At 43.2% G+C, this 20138-nt stretch overlaps 1 protein-coding gene across 4 annotated transcripts in view; it reads right to left on the bottom strand.

The window, feature by feature from the left end:
- Positions 1-20138, bottom strand: part of LOC116974343 (protein NPAT) — a 48115-nt gene that overhangs the window by 2162 nt on the left and 25815 nt on the right. For 3 of the 4 annotated variants that reach the window (XM_033022696.1, XM_033022693.1, XM_033022695.1), the window contains 7 exons: positions 19918-20014; positions 17535-17660; positions 15479-17359; positions 13433-13551; positions 12153-12270; positions 11401-11473; positions 2209-3331 (listed from right to left, as the gene is read on the bottom strand). In XM_033022696.1, coding sequence (XP_032878587.1) covers positions 2209-3331; positions 11401-11473; positions 12153-12270; positions 13433-13551; positions 15479-17359; positions 17535-17660; positions 19918-20014 — 3537 coding nt within the window. The remainder of the gene's footprint in view (positions 1-2208; positions 3332-11400; positions 11474-12152; positions 12271-13432; positions 13552-15478; positions 17360-17534; positions 17661-19917; positions 20015-20138) is intronic. The other variant, XM_033022694.1, reaches the window with a different exon arrangement.

The raw sequence follows: 20138 nt of genomic DNA on the forward strand, positions 1-20138 counted from the left end.
GTGGTGGTGTAGATAGGTACGATAACGGCATAAGAGACTTTGGATATGCCGCATCATGTTCGTTAGACATTGTGGACCGAAGTGCCTATTCTTGTGCTGTACTGTTCTATGCTAATGAATGTCCACCCTCTCAAGTCAAAGCTCTGTAGATGACAGCTTTTCAAGCACTTCTTGATAACAGCTACTACCACTTCAGGCAGCAAGTTCCAAATATCCCTTTACCCAATTACTTTTTCGATTAAAATAAGTTATTAATTGGTGGTTTAAATCTTCCACCAATTAAGTCTGAATCTGTTAGTTATCTGCCTCTTGCCCAAATGATACAGAGGACGAACAAAGTGAAAGATCTTATACTGAAGATTTCAATTAAATTTCACCCAAGCCTTCTCTTTGGTAAAGAAAAGTAAATCGCCCTCCAGGCTCACATCTACAATTTTCTTTTAAATGCAGTGTTACTACATCTTTCCTTTGGTTTGGTAGCTAGAATTATCCAAGGGAAAGGTAAGGCAGAATCCTCATTTGAAAAGTTCCTGAATGAAACCTATAAGTCACAAAGCTTGACTTATGCAGTGAAGGGGATAAACTGAATACAGTAAACCCTCGTTATAACAGACCATGGTATTCGTTATCGCTGATTATCCGTTATAACAGAGTAAGGTATTGTCAATGTATGCAGTTGAAACAAAGAACTGCAGATGATGGTTAATACTCAAGAGGCAACGTGCTGGAGTAACTCAGCGTTGCAACGCTGTAGAACATGAACAAGATGGTACCCTTCTTTAGACTGATTCAGTTACTCTTGCACCTCGTGTCATCTTATCTTATAACTATTAAAACTGTCGTTCGTTGGTTTGTAACGGGTTCTATTTTGCGAAAATTCGTTTAAGCTGTTTGTGAATTTACTCCTCCAATCTTTGCCGTAACGGAGAAATTTTTTACATATTCCTGTAGTTTTTCCTCCTCCAATTTGAAAATTAGAACATTTGGTTATTAATTTCCCTGCTTTTTTAAGTAAAAAAACATCAAATAAATTTAAAATCAAGGTGCTGCAAGAGTCACCGTGCCATCTCACAGATGTCCAATCACAATGGATCTCATTTACCTATGATATGACATCACAATGGGACAGGGCTGGGAGATTGGATCCTTCAGGTGGTCCCACTAAAATCAAACAGCTGCATGAGTCACCATGCCATCTCACAGATGTACAATCACAATGGATCTCATTTACATATGCCATCACAATGGGACAGGTGTGGGAGATTGGAACCTTCACGTGGTCTGGCGTGCACGGTCAAATAGAGCAAGTTGTCCTACCCCCCTCCCCTATCCTCCATCCCCTCCACCACTCCCCCCACCCTTCTCTCCACCTCCCCTCCACCACTCCCCCCTCTCTCTCTCTTTCCCCTCTAATCTCTCTCTCCCCCTCTCTCCATCCCCTGCCTTTCCCCCACTCCTCCTTCCCTCTCACCCCCTCCAATCTCCCCTCCCCCCTTTCCTCTTCTTCATCGGTTCAAGGGATTGTGATTGGGAGAGACCAAGTGGTCAGAGTGATTGGAGGAGGTGGCGACAATTGAGCCACCACTGACAGAAAGCTGCACGTGAGAGAGGAGGGAGCCCCACGGTGACTAAGCACTTCCTGTTGGTGGCGGCGGCCCGAAGAAAACATTGTCCTCAGAGGCTTCAGCGTGGGCCGCCTCAATAGCCGTGTCACCACGGCTCGCCGGTGCACCATGCAAGTCGAGGATTGTGTTGGAAGCAGGGGCTCCAAACAGCCGGGGAGATGGTGCGAGCCAGGAGTGGGTCAGCAGGTCAATCTGCTATATCCAAAATCAGTTATTATAGGGTCCATTAAAACGAGCTGCATTTCCCACTAGCATAGGCAAAGTGCACTGTTTCAGTGCCAAACAATCTATATTTCATACTTACCTGTTCTTGATTTGTTCCCTCAGCTAAAATAAGTAAACATCTTGTCTTCTTAACAACCTTGTCGACCTGTCCTGCGATCTTCAGGGATCTATGGTCATGCATTGCCTCTCTTCCTCTACAATTCTTAGTATCCTAACACTGATTCTGCATTTCCTTTACCTTCACTAAAAACATTACATAACTTTTCTGGATTTAATTCTATATGCTGCAATGTTGTTTTATGTATTGATTGATTAAATATGCTTTACTGTTACCAAGCTGCTGAATTACAAAACTTACATGTGACTTTGACCTTTTCTTCCTTCCAGGAGAATTGGAATTTTGAAGGTCTGTCTTTCTGGATAAAGATTGCTGTTTATATTCTTCCTCCTGTTCGTCCAGCTTTCTTTTCTTTGTCTGGCTAAGTGGTGATCTGATTTGACGTGTATTATCTTTCAGAGGTGTGGTACCAGCAGTCCTTGCAATCGCTGCCCTTGAGAGAATCATGAGTGTGTGTGCAGCCATACTAACACTGTTTTCACTTCCTGCTTCGCTTGCCGGGCTACACGTTGGTATGTCTGGGGTTGTAGGAGGTATCATTACTCTCGGCGATGCCCTTTCATCTCCATGTCCTTTATTTTGTGGCGTCTGTTGAACATCCAAACAATCATCTGGACTTTCATGTAAAGCAGAGCCTGGTGTCCTGGGCGCACATAAGTCGCCATTGCTAGTTTGCTTTGGGACAGGGCTTTGCCTCTGCATGTCTTGGAGCATTTCGGCTGCCTGTTTGGTCAGTGTGCTCGTCAGACTAAAACTATCACTTTTATCTGCATTCCTTTTAGAAGCAATATCTGGGGCGACCACAAGAGCAGTGTTTACCTTTTTGCTTTCTTGATGAGACTCGGGAATTTTGCTTACGCCATCCTTCGGCAACTCTGTCTGAGAATTAGTTCGGTCACTTTGAGTGCCTTTTTTTTGCATCTGTGCATTTGAAGGATCTGAAGTTTCTCTACTTCTTTGTCTAACCTGGTCCCTGATTGCTTTGTTTTCCTTATTTGCTGTTGCTTTGTGGAATGAATCATGAGGTGGGCCTGAAGATGAATTTTTATTTTTCTCTGACTTGCTCTGTAGTTCTCTCCCTTTATTAATTCCTGCATCTGTCCTTTCAGATCGCTCCTTGTTTTGGAAAACAAATAGTCTGTCCGGTTGACTTTTATTATCTGCGCAATTCTCCTCCTTTTCTTGACTAGCATTGGATTCGATGGTTGGTTGACCTGATTCTGTGGAAGATGCGTGATCAAAGCAGAGCACACGTCTATGGTGCTGTGTTTTCAATGTTGAGCTTGATGCACTGGATATCTCCACCGGTCGCTCTTTTGATTTTCCTGCTTGGTCTGCAGGACGTAAATCTGAGTTTTCACTCCTAGAAAATAATGCAAAATTCATATTATACAAATGGAAGTTTTATTGGAGACCAAACTTCACAGAGAGCAGAAATCATTGTCTACTTCACATTTATTTTCCATTTGCAAACTTCTAGGATGATGCAGGGCAGATTTGAGGCACGAGTCATAATTTGTGAAAATCACGTTTTCAAACGTGGATCAAAAAGGCAAATATGAAATGTGTATTTTGCTAAGGTGATGGCTGATGTTTACAACATGCACAATATGTAGTAATTATATTTAATGGGAACGGAAGCCTCATTCATCCTGCTCAGAATATAGAAACATAGAAAATAGGTGCAAGAGGAGGCCATTCGGCCCTTCAAACCAGCACCGCCATTCATTGTGATCATGGCTGATCGTCCCCTATCAATAACCCGTGCCTGCCTTCTCCCCATATCCCTTAACTCCACTAGCCCCTAGAGCTCTATCTAACTCTCTCTTAAATCCTTCCAGTAATTTGGCCTCCACTGCCCTCTGTGGCAGGGAATTCCATAAATTCACAACTCTCCAGATGAAAAAGTTTTTTCTCACCTCAGTCTTAAATGACCTCCCCTTTATTCTAAGACTGTGGCCCCTGGTTCTGGACTCGCCTAACATTGGGACCATTTTTCCTGCATCTAGCTTGTCCAGTCCTTTTATAATTTTATGTTTCTATAAAATCCCCCCTCATAAAAACATAGAAATCAGGTGCAGGAGTAGGCCATTCAGCCCTTCGAGCCTGTACCGCCATTCAATATGATCATGGCTGATCATCCAACTCAGTATCCCATACCTGCCTTCTCTCCATACCCCCTGATCCCTTTAGCCACAAGGGCCACATCTAACTCCCTCTTAAATATAGCCAATGAACAGGCCTCAACTACCTTCTGTGGCAGAGAATTCCAGAGATTCACCACTCTCTGTGTGAAAAATGTTTTTCTCATCTCGATCCTAAAAGATTTCCCCCTTATCCTTAAACTGCGACCCCTTGTTCTGGACTTCCCCAACATCGGGAACAATCTTCCTGCATCTAGCCTGTCCAACCCCTTAAGAATTTTGTAAGTTTCCTTAAGATCCCCCCTCAATCTTCTAAATTCTACGAGTACAAGCCGAGTCTATCCAGTCTTTCTTCATATGAAAGTCCTGACATCCCAGGAATCAGTCTGGTGAACCTTCTCTGTACTCCCTCTATGGCAAGAATGTCTTTCCTCAGATTAGGAGACCAAAACTGTACGCAATACTCCAGGTGTGGTCTCACCAAGACCCTGTACAACTGCAGTAGAACCTCCCTGCTCCTATACTCAAATCCTTTTGCTATGAATGCTAACATACCATTCGCTTTCTTCACTGCCTGCTGCACCTGCATGCCTACTTTCAATGACTGGTGTACCATGACACCCAGGACTCGTTGCATCTCCCCTTTTCCTAATCGGCCACCATTCAGATAAAAGTCTACTTTCCTGTTTTTGCCACCAAAATGGATAACCTCACAACTCCAGCGAATACAAGCCTAGTCTTTTCAATCTTTCCTCATATGACAGTCCCGCCATCCCAGGGATTAATCTTGTGAACCTACGCTGCACTGCCTCAATAACAAGGATGTCCTTCCTCAAATTAGAAGACCAAAACTGTACACAATACTCTAGATGTGGTCTCACCAGAACCCTATACAACTGCAGAAGAACCTCTTTACTCCTATACTGAAATCCTCTTGTTATGAAGGCCAACATTCCATTAGCTTTCTTCACTGCCTGCTGTACCTGTAAGCCAACTTTCAGTGACCGGTGTACAAGGACGCCCAGGTCTCGCTGCACCTCCCCCTTACCTAACCTAACCCCATGGAGATAATAATCTGCCCCCTTGTTTTTGCCGCCAAAATGGATAACCTCACATTTATCTATATTATACTGCATCTGCCACGCATCTGCCCACTCACTCAACTTGTCCAGGTCACTCTGCAACCTCCTAACATCCTCTTCACAGTTCACACTGCCACTCAGCTTTGTGTCATCTGCAAACTTGCTAGTGTTGCTCGTAATTCCCTCTTCCAAATTATTAATATATATGGTAAACAGTTGCGGCCCCAACACCGAGCCTTGCGGCACTCCACTCGCCACTGCCTGCCATTCTGAAAAGGACCCATTCACTCCTACTCTTTGCTTCCGGTCTGCCAACCAATTTTCTATCCATGTCAACACCCTACCCCCAATACCATGTGCTCTAATTTTAGTCACCAGTCTCCCGTGCGGGACCTTATCAAAGGCTTTCTGAAAGTCTAGATACACTACATTCACTGGCACCCCTTCATCCATTTTACTTGTCACATCCTCAAAAAATTCCAGAAGATTAGTCAAGCATGATTTCCCTTTCATAAATCCATGTTGACTTGGACTAATCCTTTTACTGCTATCCAAATGCCCCATTATTACCTCTTTAATAATTGACTCCAGCATCTTTCCCACCACTGAAGTCAGGCTAACTGGTCTGTAATTCCCCATTTTCTCTCTCGCTCCTTTCTTGAAAAGTAGGATAACATTAGCTATCCTCCAATGCACAGGAACTGATCCTGAATCTATTGAACATTGGAAAATGATCACCAATGCATCCACTATTTCTCGAGCCACTTCCCTGAGGACCCTGGGATGCAGACCATCAGGCCCAGGGGATTTATCATCCTTCAGTCCCATTAGCCTACCCAATATTATTTCTCGCCTAATGAAAATTTCTTCCAGCTCCTCTACCCCCTTAGATCCTCTGTCCTCCAGTACATCTGGGAGATTGTTTGTGTCTTCCTTAGTGAAGACAGATCCGAAGTACCTATTCATCTCTTCTGCCATTTCCTTGTTGCCCATAATAATTTCACCCGTGTCTGCCTTCAAGGGACCCACATTTGACTTTGCTACTCTTTTTCCCTTAACATATCGAAATAAGCTTTTATTGTCCTTTATATTCCTGGCCAGCTTCCCTTCGTACTTCATCTTTTCAGCCCATATTGTCCGTTTTGTTTCCTTCTGTTGTCCTTTGAAAGTTTCCCCAATCCTCTGGCTTCCGGCTACTCTTTGCTGTGTTATACATCTTTTCTTTTAGTTTTATTCTATCCCTAACTTCTCTTGTCAGCCACGGTTGCCTACTACTCCCCTTAGAATCTTTCTTCCTTTTTGGAATTAAATGATCCTGCGTCTTCCGGATTAGGCCCAGAAATTCCTGCCATTGCTGTTCCACCGTCATTCCTGCTAGGATCCCTTTCCAGTCTACCTTGGCCAGCTCCCCTTTCATGCCTTCATAGTCCCCTTTGTTCAACTGCATCACTGCCATTTCCGATTTTACGTTCTCCTTCTCAAATTGCAGATTAAAACTAATCATATTATGATCACTACCTCCTTTACTTCGAATTCTCTTATCATATCTGGTTCATTGGACAACACTAAATCCAGAATTGCCTTTTCTCTGGTCGGCTCTATTACAAGCTGCTCTCAGAATCCATCTCGGAGGCATTCTACAAACTCTCTCTCTTGGGGTCCTGAACCAACCTGATTTTCCCAGTCTACCTGCATATTGAAATCCCCCATCACCACAGTGGCATTACCTTTGTTACATGCCAGTTTTAACTCCTGCTGTAACTTACACCCTACATCCAGGCTACTATTTGGGGGTCTGTAGATAACACCAATTAGTGTCTTCTTGCCTTTACAATTCCTCAACTCAATCCACATGACTCTACCTCGTCAGTCCCTATGTCTTCCCTCGCAAGGGACTGAATTCCATCCCTCACCAGCAGAGCTACCCCCCTCCTCTGCCCACCTGCCTGTCCTTTCTATAGGAGGTATAACCCTGAATATTAAGTTCCGAGGACCGATCCTCCTGCAGCCACGTCTCAGTAATCCCCACAATGTCATATCTACCAACCTCTAACTGAGCCTCAAGCTCATCTACTTTACTTCTTATACTTCGCGCATTCATATACAATACTTTTAATTCCTTACGCATCTCACCTTTCACATCGATCCCTATTACACTTGGCCATACTCTCCTCTCCCTTTGTGAGCTTCCTTTCCCGTTAATGTGTAAGAATATGTGTAAGAAGGAACTGCAGATGCTGGTTTAAACCGAAAATAGACACAAGAAGGGTCTCGACCCGAAATGTCACCCATTCCATCTCTCCTGAGATGCTGCCTGTCCCGATGAGTCATTCCATCTTTTTATGTCTATCTTCTGCTCAGAATATAGGTCTCTATTGCGCAGTGAAAGTAAAAATGCAATTTGACTGGAATAATTTTTTGAGTATACAATTCATCTTGCTTACCATTCTAATACAGAATATACAATGACAATTGTAAAGAACTCTGTGTTATCCACCAACTGTTTTCTGTTTTTGTTAAACCCGCTCAGTTTTCCATTGGCTAGCAGCAGTGCCTCTGTCGTGCAGATTTGAAATTATTCCAGTACTTTCCAATGGTACAGCGATAGAACTGCTGCCTCACTGCGCCTGATACCCAGGTTTGTTCCTGACCATGGGTGTCTTTTGTGCAGAGTTTGTACATTCCCCTCATGACCGCGTGGGATTTCTCTGTATGCTCCGCTTTCCTCCCACTTTCTAAAGACGTGCAGGTTTGTAGATTAATTGGCTTCTGTAAATTGCCTAATATGTAGGATGCAAAAGTGAGATAACATAGAACTGGTGTACGGTGACTGATGGCCGGACATGGTGGTCCGAAGGGCTTGTTTCCACGCCATAACCACTAAATGCTGGAGTGCATTTGCTATGTCATGCTTAATATTTTTCCCTCCTACTTTCACCCCCCCTATTTAATAATAATAATAATAAATTTTATTTATGGGCGCCTTTCAAGTGTCTCAAGGACACCTTACAAAAATTTAGTAGGTAGAGGAAAAACATGTAAGGGGAATGAAATAATTAGTAGAGACATGACTAGTACACAAAGTAAAGACAGAATTCAATACAAAACACAATATGAGGCAATTAATGCACAGATGAAAAGGGAGGGGGACGTGGGGCTAAGGATAGGCAGAGGTGAAGAGATGGGCCTTGAGGTGGGACTGGAAGATGTTGAGGGACACGGAATTGCGGATCAGTTGGGGGAGGGAGTTCCAGAGCCTGGAAGCTGCCCTGGAGAAGGCTCTGTCCCCAAAACTGCGGAGGTTGGACTTGTGGATGGAGAGGAGACCGGCTGATGTGGATCTGAGAGACCGTGAGGGTTGGTAGGGGGAGAGGAGGTCAGTGAGATATGGGGGAGGCCAGATGGTGGAGGGCTTTGTAGGTGAGGATCAGGATTTTGTAGTTGATCCGGTGGGAGATGGGAAGCCAGTGAAGTTGTTTGAGGACTGGAGTGATGTGATGCCAGGATTTGGTGTGGGTGATGAGTCGGGCGGCTGCGTTCTGGACCAGTTGGAGTTGGTTGATGTAGGTGGAGCTGATGCCAAGGAGAAGTGAGTTGCAGTAGTCCAGTCGGGAGGAGATGAAGGCATGGATGAGTCTTTCAGCAGCGGGAGGTGTGAGAGAGGGTCTGAGTTTGGCGATGTTGCGGAGATGAAAGAAGGAAGTTTTAATAACATGGCGGATGTGAGGCTCAAGGGAGAGGGTGGAATCAAAGATCACGCCAAGGTTGCGGGCCTGGGGAGATGGGGAGACAGTGGTGCCGTCGATGGTGAGAGTGGGGTTATTGATTTTGCTGAGTGTGGCTTTGGAGCCTATGAGGAGGAATTCTGTCTTATCGCTGTTGAGTTTGAGGAAATTATGTTGCATCCAGGTTTTTATAGCTGACAAACAGGAGTTGATATGGGAGAGGGGGGGGGGGGGGGGTTTGTGGGGGGATTTGGCGCCGAGGTAGATCTGGGTGTCATCAGCGTAACAGTGGAAGTCCAGGTTGAAGTGGCGGAGTATCTGACCAAGGGGGAGGATGTAGATGATGAAGAGGAGGGGGCCGAGTACGGAGCCTTGGGGAACGCCTTGAGTGACTGTTGCTGTAGCAGAGGTGTGGTTGTGGAGAGAGATGAAGTGGGATCTGTTGGAAAGGTAGGAACGGAGCCAGCTGAGTGCAGAGCCTTCAATGCCGAGGTCTTTGAGTCTGGTGAGCAGGATGTTATGGTTCACTGTATCGAAGGCTGCGCTCAGGTCGAGGAGGATGAGGATGTTGAGGGAACCAGTGTCAGCAGAGGTGAGGAGGTCATTGAGGACGGAGGAGAGCAGTTTCTGTGCTATGGAGGGGGCGAAAGCCAGATTGGAGGGGTTCAAGTAGATTATACGCAAGGAGGTGGGAATGAAGATGCGACGCAACGATACGCTCCAGGGTTTTTGAAAGAAAGGGGAGGTTTGAGATTGGGCGGTAGTTAATGAGAGAGGAGGGATCAAGACCAGGTTTCTTTAAGATTGGTGTAACAGCAGCAGTTTTGAAAGCGGAGGGGACAATTCCTGGGACAATGAGGAGTTGAAGAGATTAGTGAGGTAGGGGCAGAGAACGGGGAGGCAGGACTTCAGCAGGGGAGTGGGGAGAGGGTCGAGGGAGCAGGTAGTGGGTTTGGAAGAGCTGATGAGTTTGGAGATTTCAATAGGGGTGACCAGGTCAAACTGGGAGAGGAAGCAGTGTGGAGGAGGGGTAAGGAGGTCAGTGGAGATGTTGAAAGGAGGGGCCTTGGTAGGTGGTGGAGTAGATGCTGGGGAGTCGAGTACAGGGGATAAAGATTGATAGATGGTGCTGATTTTATCAGCAAAAAAGTGGAGGAATGAGTTGCAGAGATCCGGAGTAGAGGTAGGGAGAGTGTTGGCTCGAGGAGGTTGCCCACTGTGGAGAAGAGGGTTCTGTGGTTTAGGCAGGGATCGGTGAATATGGAGGAGAGGTAGGCAGATTTTGCAGCAATGAGGGCATCTTTGTAGTCAGTGAGGTGGAGTTTGTAAGCTTCAAGGTGGACTGTGAGAGATGATTTCTTTGTGAGTCGTTCAAGTCGGCGACCAGTCTGTTTCAGTTTACGAAGTGCAGGTGTGTACCAGGGTGAAGATGTGTTGAAAGTTACGGTTCTTGTTTTGAGGGGGGCCATAGTGTTAAGGGAGGTAGACAAGGTGGAGTTGAGATGGTTTGTGAGATCATCAGGTGAGATGGGGGTTGAGTCCAGGGGGAGAGTGGTGGAGAGCAGGTCAGAGAGATGGTGGGGATCAATGGATTTTACATTACGGAAGGTGATTTCTCGGAGGAAGCGGGGGCGAGGTGTCGGAGAAGGGATGGTGAACCGTATAAACTTATGATCAGAGAGGGGGAAGAGGCAAGGATGGAGGTCGAGTACCGGTTGATTTGTGGAGCAGACCAGGTCAAGGATGTGACCTTTGTCATGGGTGGGAAAGGTGACGTGCTGAGTGAGAGAGAAGTTGTCAAGTAAAAAGGCGAATTCAGATGCGAGCTTGCAGTTTTCTCACTAATGCAGTTTTGTTTCTGTTTTGATTATGAAATATGTAAATATCCAAGGAATTTTGTTGTTAGGTGCCTTAACATTGCTGAAAAACAATCAGGGATAAAATATCTACTCGTCTCTTGGAGGGGGAAGTGAGAGGAGAAAAGGCATGCAAAAATGCCCCACTTCCCACCTAGTAGAAGTTACAGCCAGCAAATCCATCATCCATCCCACTGAACAACCAAACACAGGTTCATATCTACAGGGTGTCTATGGGTAAGGTATTCATAACCCAGGGAGGACCTGTAATTATTCCATTCTGCATTTCCAGGAATTTCTACTTATCTTAGGATGTAAATATAAAAATAAATATCCCAAGCATTTATTTGCTGTTTCCTTTCTCTGTACAACTATCTAATTAACATCAATTCTGTAATTTAGTTGAAAAATGCAGTATTCACAGTTCTGTAATAACTTGATTTTGGTCTCCCGCCACACAGCTTTGACAATTGTGACAAAAATAACATTTACGGGGAAAAAGCATTCACAAGACTAGAGTTTGAACTACTCAAGTCCATGAACTCCAAACAGAACAAAAGTTGTTCAAAGAAATAACAATATTAACATCATACCGACTGGAATTATATCAAGTCTAATATATTACCTCTGGGGCTGGTTTGTATTTTGTGTTATTGATGAATCTATTGAGATGAATGTGCCAATTACAGATGACTGTCCTAGAAAACAAATAAAAGCTTTGTACTTCAGGTGGCAATTTGAAGAAGTGTGACAAGGCATCAATTTTTTTTTCTTATCATTACTAACTCTTCATAAAGACACAGTTAAAGTCAAATTTATTCATCACATGCACCAACGAAGGCATAGTGAAATGAATTTTCCAGGCAGCGATACACTTAAAAAAAAACACACAATAGAATTCAACATAAACATCCACCACAGCATTCTTCAGTGTGGTGGAAGGCAACAAAGTTCAGTCAATCCTCCTCCCTTTGTTCATCCGTGGTCGGGGCCATGAACCCTCTGTAGTCGCCGCTACTGACGGATGTACAGGCCCTCTCGTCAGGATGATCAAAACTCCGATGTCGGGATGGTCGGAGTTTTGATCATCCCAACGAGAGGGCCTGCACATCCGGCCGTGAATAGTGAAAATTAAGAATGCATAATTGGCAAGCTACAAAAGGTTCTGTAATAATATATATTGCAACAATGGTGACCATTACAAATGATCATAAAATATCTGTGTATCCTGAAATGCTACAAGTTCACAAAAGGAATTAAATGCTAAAATATATTTTAATCTATATTTTCTTAAGTAGGATCACAACAGGGAATTTGATACCGAAGAATATTGAAGCTGATATTTTCTCATAGGAATTACTTTCCATAGTTGCTAACCTGTACTTATGGTGCTTGGTTGAACTGCTAGCTGTGGTGGTTTCCTCGAAATGGGAAGTTTGCTGAATCTGCTGCATTTTTTGCCAAGTGAAGAGGATACTGGCATACGGAGAACCTGCTGATAAATAAATAGAAAAATCAGTAACTGTAAAATATCACATGGAGATTGGCCGAGATACATTTCACCTTTTGCCTGGCCAAATAAATTCTTACTACTATCCAATATGCTATGGAGTTTTCACATCCCCGAGGCGAGTCTCAAATCTCATGCCCCTTTAAATGCCAGACACCAAAGAGACACGAAGCAATAATCCAGAGAATTTGTACCCTCCTCTCTCCCTCACACTGTACAGTCCTCCAAGGCACCAGAGTGAACTTCACACACTAGGACGGTGCTGACAATAGTTTAAAAAATACTTGATCTCCTGCTCATTTGGCAAGTCAGAATCTTTGTTTACTTGAGTCAACAGCAACTGTACAGGTGAAGCATCGTCCACAGATTTTCAATATCTGTATTCTAACAGGTGCTCCTGTTAATTTCCTATTACACTGACAAAACAGACCTCCAATCTTGCAAACTCTGCATTTTAAAATTAACTTTCAATAATTCAAACCCCTAACTTGGCCTCATCCCTCCACTCCTCCTTTATCTATGTTCCACATGCCCTTTACTGCCCGTCTTGACTTTGTCTGCCTTGATACTAAAAGTTTGGTCTTTCCCTAGCTCTCTGCCCCTCCCCTCATTTAAAGTACACTTTAAAGCCTACCTCCCAGATCAAGTATTGTCACATTCTATTTGGCCCAATCAACCTTTCTCTGATCATCCTCCCTTGAAGCACCTTGTGACATTTAAGAATGCAAGGTTAAAACAGTGGCATAGGTGGTAGAGCTGCTGTCTCACAGTGCCAGAGAACCAGGCTCGATCCTGACCTTGGGTGTTGTCTGAGTGGAGTTTGCACGTTCTCCCCATGACTGATGGTCAGTCAGCATGAACTCAGTGAGCTGAAGGGTCCATTTCTTTTAATCGGTCAAAACAATAACCTTTGAACTCGGATAAGGAGGGACAGTGAAGTGCTGTAATAACATACGTGATCTCAGTTGTGATGCAAATGCTTTACTACAAATGTACTTCAAACAAATTGAACTGTTGCAGAGAGCAACATGATCTTTGTGCTGTAATTTCAGTGATCACACAGTATTTGGGACAGAACAATTTCCTGTAAACTTCCTCTAAGTCACAGATAATGTCATCCAGTTCAAAAGAAGACACACAAACTTGCCTGTTGGGGTGACATCGTGAATGAAGTTAGACTATTAGGACCCATTATTGAAACTGGAATCATTCCCATTACACCTTGTAGCACTGGCTGAACAGGGGATGTGATAAAAAAAGTTGAACCTAAACACAAATCACATTTTAATTGTTAGTAGCAGGCCAAGTTGGAAAACTATATTTTTAGCTATTATGGTTTCAGGCAATTAACAGCCGATTTATGGAGAAGAAAAATTACAAACGGAACATCACCCAGCAGCTCTTTTTATCAGCGAACTGGCCACTACCACCTGGTACATCATGGGTATTGATCTCCCCCCTATTGAAGGGATCTATGGGAAGTGCAGACTAAGAAGGCAGGTAATATCAAAGACCCACACCACTCTGGCCACATTCTCTTCCCTGGTGCTACCATGGGAATGTGGAACAGAAGTTTAAGAACCATTATCTCCAGGTTAATTTACAATTTATTCCCATCAACCATCAGTTCTTGACTACCCTGCACAAGCCTATAACAGCACTGAACCACTGTGGACTTTGCACTACTGGAGTTGCTCAATGTACTTTGTTTTTTGCATTATCATGGTCTAGTTTACTTAGAATAACCGATAACTTGTTGCACGTTTATTGTTGTTGTTGTGTCTATTGTGCCTGTAACGCTGCAGCAAGTATTTCATCCAGTCTGAAGAAATATTCCGACACAAAACGTCAACTGTTCCTTTTCTCCAAAGATGCTGCCTGACCCGCAGACTTACTCCAGCATTTTGTTTCTATCTCAAGAATTTCATTGTTCTGGTTCATATGACAAATTAACACTTGACTGTTGACTACTGTTCAGCTGAATGTCTTCATAAGAAATAGCAAAAGGAAGGAAATAAAAATGTAACCTGAATTGACACGAAAAGCACAATCACAGCTACTCTTCTGTAATGTATTAGTTCAAACAGCATTTTGTGCCAAGGCATCAATATAGTTATTACAGAGAGTAGAAGTGAAGACAGAAGAAACTGCAGGGGAAAAAGCTTCCGGCAATCGCCTGCTATCTTTCCGCTTCTGACACTAGGCAGTTATCTTGACTATTATAAAAATCTTTAATCACTGTCTGATTGAATTATACCATTGAGTATCTGTTTTAAATGGGTGTTTAACAATGTATTACCTACTTAACTTGGAAAGCAATAAAAATAAAAGTTGGCTACATCACAGCAATAACTCTGATCTATAAATGCTGTTCATTGTCCCATGATTACATCAATGCAATCACAAACAAAGCAGGCAAGTGCTTTACTTCCTTTGAAGTTTAAAAAGATTTGACATGTTAATAACTACTTTGACAAACTTCTACAAGTGTACTGTAGGAAATACCCTGACGTTGCATCATGTCCTGGCATGATAATTCCAACACATAGGAACGCAAGAGGCTGCAGAGTAGTGGACTTAGCCAAGTCCATCACAGACACGTCCCTCCCAGCATTTAGCATCAAATGAAATGCTGCTTGAAGAATGTCACATCTATCATATGTAGGAAGGAATGGCAGATGCTGGTTTAAACCAAAGATAGACACAAAAAGCTGGAGTAACTCAGCAGGACAACACAGCTGAGTGGCCCGCTGAGTTACTCCAGCTTTTTGTGGTATCTATCATCATGGGTATGGAACTCTTATCGCTAGTATCATTGGGCAGATGGTACGGAAGCTCAAGATTGGACACCACCAGGATCAAGATCAGCTACTTTCCTACAATTATCAGCTTCTTGAACCAACCTGCACAACCCTAATCCTACCACGGAACACCACAGACCACCTCTTGCACTACCAAGGACTTGTTTTGCTCTCCAATTGTAATTTGCACTAATGTCTAGTTTATTGCAGTCTTTCTCCCTTTTCCTCTCTTGCATAATTCATGTATAGTTGGTGTTTTAATGTTATCCGAGTCTGTCTATGCATCTGTGATGCTGTTGCAAGCAAGCTTTTCATTGTACCTGCGCCTCACCATACGTGTGCATATGACAATAAACTTGACTTGTCGTGAGACTCATTACGTGCACTGATACCTTGTGAAAAACTCGAAGATACAGGCTGCCCCATGGGAAATACAGTGCTTGGCCTTGGAGGTGTAGATAAAGCCCGAGGAACTGATGTTGTTATGGTTGTAGAGGCAGCGCTGCTCGGTAGCAGCAAGACTTTTGCAGAACCCCCACGGTGATCCAAAATGAATGCGTTACTGTTACTAGATTCATCTCCTTTCATCAAAGGTTGTCCTGCAGAATCTTGCACACAAGCCGCTATAAGAACATTGCTGGACTGCCCAAATGTGGTGGCCGCGGGCAACAATTGTATAAGCCCAGTGTCTTTTCTTCGGCCCCGTGGATTTTGAATGGACAGAGTATTGTTAGTCTGAGGTGGTGCAGTGACAGTCACGTTACTGGAGGTTATGCTTTGCGTGGGCATAGTTTCCACATCAGCACACACAATATTTTGCACACTGCTCTCGGGCTCCTCTGGCATTCCCAAACTACTCACAGCACTTTCCGTCTCTTCACTTCTCGTGCGCAAATTGTGCCTGGAGATAGTTTCTGTAACAGCAACACAATTGCTACTTCCAGCATGGCTTAACTCTTTGTCTTTTATGGGGGAACCACCTGGAGAAGACAATACGATTGTTGGCACATTTTCATTTGTAATACTGGACACAGCATTATTTAACTCTGTATCTGAAGATAATTGTTTGGGATCGTCACTAATAATTATCTTGAGTGTGACTATATTTGTGGGATCTACCTCCATGGTGCTGGAAGGTTCAGCATTTGAAACTTTAGACGTGGAGATAACCTCAGAGTTTGCAGAAGTGGCAGTGACAGTCGACCTGGGCATCATGTTAGTTGAAACACTCTCTGTTACAGGATTCGAGCCGGAGCTAACAAAATTTGGTTGTAAGGTTGTGACCTTACTCTCAGAGTTTGACTTGGAAGATGAAACGGAGGAAGAAACTGGCTCCATCCGATCAGGCATCTCTACGTCCACGGTAACCACGCTCGTTTTTACTGCATCAGATGTAAGAAAGTTCACCGAACTAGAACTTACAGCAGAACTATTTGATGTTTCTGGGAAAGAAGAAAGAAGAGTTTGAGACTGTGTTTCAGTGGCTAAAGCAGGACTTCTAGATACTCTTGACATGTGCAAAATATTTTGCTGACTTGCCACCACAGCAATAAAAGAATCACCAGAACTTTTCTGTACTGCAAAAGTTGATTGAACTGATGTTTCAGTACTAGTTGATGCCGGTACATTACAAACTCCAGCTCCAGTCTCAACACTTGTCTTTGTAGTACCGAGTGCTTTGATTGCCGGCACTTCATGTTTAGATTGACTTGTAGCGGCGTTTGATTCGTTCGTATCACAAATTGAAGATATATCACTAGCTTCTGAAGCAAGCCCATTTTGACTTACGATTATGGATAGCGATTCAGTTTTCTCACTCTGATTATTTAACTCTTCAATAGCCAGAGTATCCTCAGGGGGCTGCTGTTGCACAACTGGAGATTGATATGTTTTTTCATTGCAAGCAGATGGATTCCGAGTCCTAATTTCCATTTCAGCAACATCCCCTGTTCCTAGTGATGTTGATAAAGTTGACTGGATTACAGCTGCAGATGTAGGAAGATCTGATACAGAAGTAGCTTCTCCAGTGCTCCAACTACTACTTCTGTTTCCCTGAGAGCTGGAACTCCGACTATCCATTGAAACCACAGATTTGTTTGCATCAGTTGTACTGAGGTTTGGAAGAATCTGATTTTCATTTATTTTGGATTTTGTAGTTAAAGTTGATTCTGTAGATATTTTGGTACTATGTGTTGCTCCATCATCTTTGCTCTTGTTTGTGTAACTATTTGGCTCTTTCTCGGAGATTGTTGAAGGTAAAGGTACCAAGTTACCTTGGGAAACAAAAACAGATATGTATATTTATAACATATCAATATAATTGTTTTGAGTTATTAATTACAAATTTTAAAAGTTAGTTATCTTTTGAAGATAAAGCATTTAATTATAATTTGAACAGATTCTATAAATACATTTGATTTTATAAATTAGCAATAAAAAAAACCTCACCTAATCCCGCAGTTGGAAATGTACTAAATTTGCCCAGATATGCAGTATTTGCACTATTTTCCATTTCATTCATATTGTTCTGATCGGATGGTCCTTTATCTGAGTCTTCACTTTTTTTAGACTTGCCTAAATGAAAAAACAAACAAATGTGCCAAATTATATTAAAGAGTGAGCATATATTAAATATTGATTAATTTTACAACAAAAAGATAATTTCTTTATCAGTTAACCGTATAGGAAAAATACTCACACAAGTTAAACTCACTGACATAAGTTATTCAGATCTCCATAAACCCTTCAATGCCACTTTTATATCCTTTCCCCATTGTTGTTTAGTTATATAACCAATCTTCTATTCCAATTTATAATACATAATATGCCAAATCAAACAGTAAAAACAATCCTAATCTTGCTTTGATTTCTTAGAACAATTACCTGATTTCTGTACCTTTCTGTTACTGAGTATTCTGCTACTAGCAATGCTTTATCAGTATTATTATAAAAAACATTTAAGATTGTAAACATCTTTATCAAATTATCCCTTAACAGTCTCTGGTCAAAAACAAATAATTCAAAAGCAAATAAAGTCATGACATGACTGTCATAATTCTAACCTGCACACGGCCAAATCCCCTCAAAATGCTGGGTCCCAAATTAGGGCCTAATCTGTGGTAATAAAGATTACCGTATTTCCCGGCAATAAAGACGCTATTTTATACCCCAAAATAAGGCACGAAAATTTACCTGCGTCTTGGAGGCCGAAGGTTAGGTTGTTAGCCAAGAAATATAGACTTGGCTATCCCTCAGTACAGCAATATCAAGAACGATGTTGCTGTACTGAGGGATAGCCAAGTCTATCCCTCATTGCTGGCAGCTGATGGGAAGCGGCTGTAAAGTGGGAAGTGGCTGTAAAAGGACAGCGCCGCTGGGGGAGGAGAGTTCCTTTCGCTGCGTGTGGGGAGTCTGGCCCGGGCCAGCATGGCCTGGGCTGCACAAATTGGCTGGGCCGCCAGGGGTAAAGTTGCGGGTAGAGCAGGAGCGTTGAGAAGGAGGGAGTCGGAGATCATGCCAGCAACTCACTCACCGTTGCTGCGGCACTCCAGGTGCGGAGCCACTGAATTGTGGCTGGGGAGGGAAGTAGCTCGGGTGGCTGCGAGTGGCCACCAGGACCAGACAGTGGAACCGGCCGCCACCTAAGCGCCTTCTACCGACCCGACCGCCAGCGTGTCCTTCGGCACAGGCGCAACCGGTTATGGTGGCGGTAGGTGGGTCGCTACTGGGCGGGAGGCTGGCTGCTCAGTCCCAGGCACTTTCTCTCCCCGTTATGTGATCTCCCTGAGCCAGGAAGTCCCCGTCCCTCAGACCTGAACCGCGCAGCGCGTTGTGGGACAGGTGAAGATGGAGGCTCCCCGGTCCTCATTGCCTTCTTGAAGGAGTTTCACATCTTCCTTTCTACTGACTAAACCAAACCCTTGATCTGTCCCGCCAGCCTTTTTTCAAAATTTAACAACTCAAAATGGAGGTGCGTCTTCGTCGTAGATGCGTCTTCATTGCCGGGAAATACGGTAAGTCTAGCTTTCTTATTTTTACTTATCATGCCTCGATCCATTAAGCCAAAATAATTTAACTTGCCATCTTCAAAGATTTAAATACATCCAATTTCAGGACATTATCATGCAACCAATTTAAAACTGTACTAATTTGGTGGGGTTTTTTAATTTCTACTAGCAAAACATACAATTTCAGGCTTCTTTGCATTAAATTTCATCAGCTGGCCAAATCGTTGTAAAATGTGTTACTATTCTGCTTGCTGTTTACCACATTGTAAAGCTATCCAGACTGGACAAGCTAATCAGGAAGGCCGGCTCAGTGGTCGGGGCTGAGCAACGAACGGTCCAGCAGGTGGCAGAGGCCAGAACTCTGAACAAACTGGGTTCAATAATGACCAACCCCACTCACCCACTCCATGCCCTGAAGGTGATCAAGAGCAGCATCTTCAGTCAGAGGCTGATTGCACCAATGTGCAAAACTGAGAGACATAGGAAGTCCTGTTTACCAGCTGCTATAAGGTTATATAATGCGCATAAATAACTGCACTTTTTTTTAAATTAATTGTTTTTTAACTTGTATTTTAACTTGTATTTTAACTTGTTAAGTATGGAAGCCATTTGAGGAAATGTGTGGTGTTATGTCTGTCTTGAAGCTGTCGTGGCACTGTAATTTCCTGTAAAGGATTATTAAAGGTATAATCAATCAATCAACATAGATATTAGGCTAGCAAGTCTTCAGAAGAATGTTGTGCTTGCTACACAGTTAATGGAAAAGCCACATTCATAGATAAACTTATGGAATGTACACTTTCTGGTGGGGGTTCAGTACAAACCATAATCAAAGAGATCAAACAAAGCCTGAAATGCTGGATCTGACTCAGTCTGCTCCAAGATATCGTGAATAGCTTCATCAGACATGTGGACTTCATCCTACAAAAAAATAATGAAAATTTCAGTTCGCTCCTTAGTTTGCACAAAATGTTCATATTTTTTTTTGGATCATTTATTTAGAAGACAGCAGTCCTCTATGAATATATGAATATTATCTTTACAA

Source organism: Amblyraja radiata, chromosome 6, assembly GCF_010909765.2.
Source record: "Amblyraja radiata isolate CabotCenter1 chromosome 6, sAmbRad1.1.pri, whole genome shotgun sequence".
Classification (NCBI taxonomy): Eukaryota; Metazoa; Chordata; class Chondrichthyes; order Rajiformes; family Rajidae; genus Amblyraja; species Amblyraja radiata.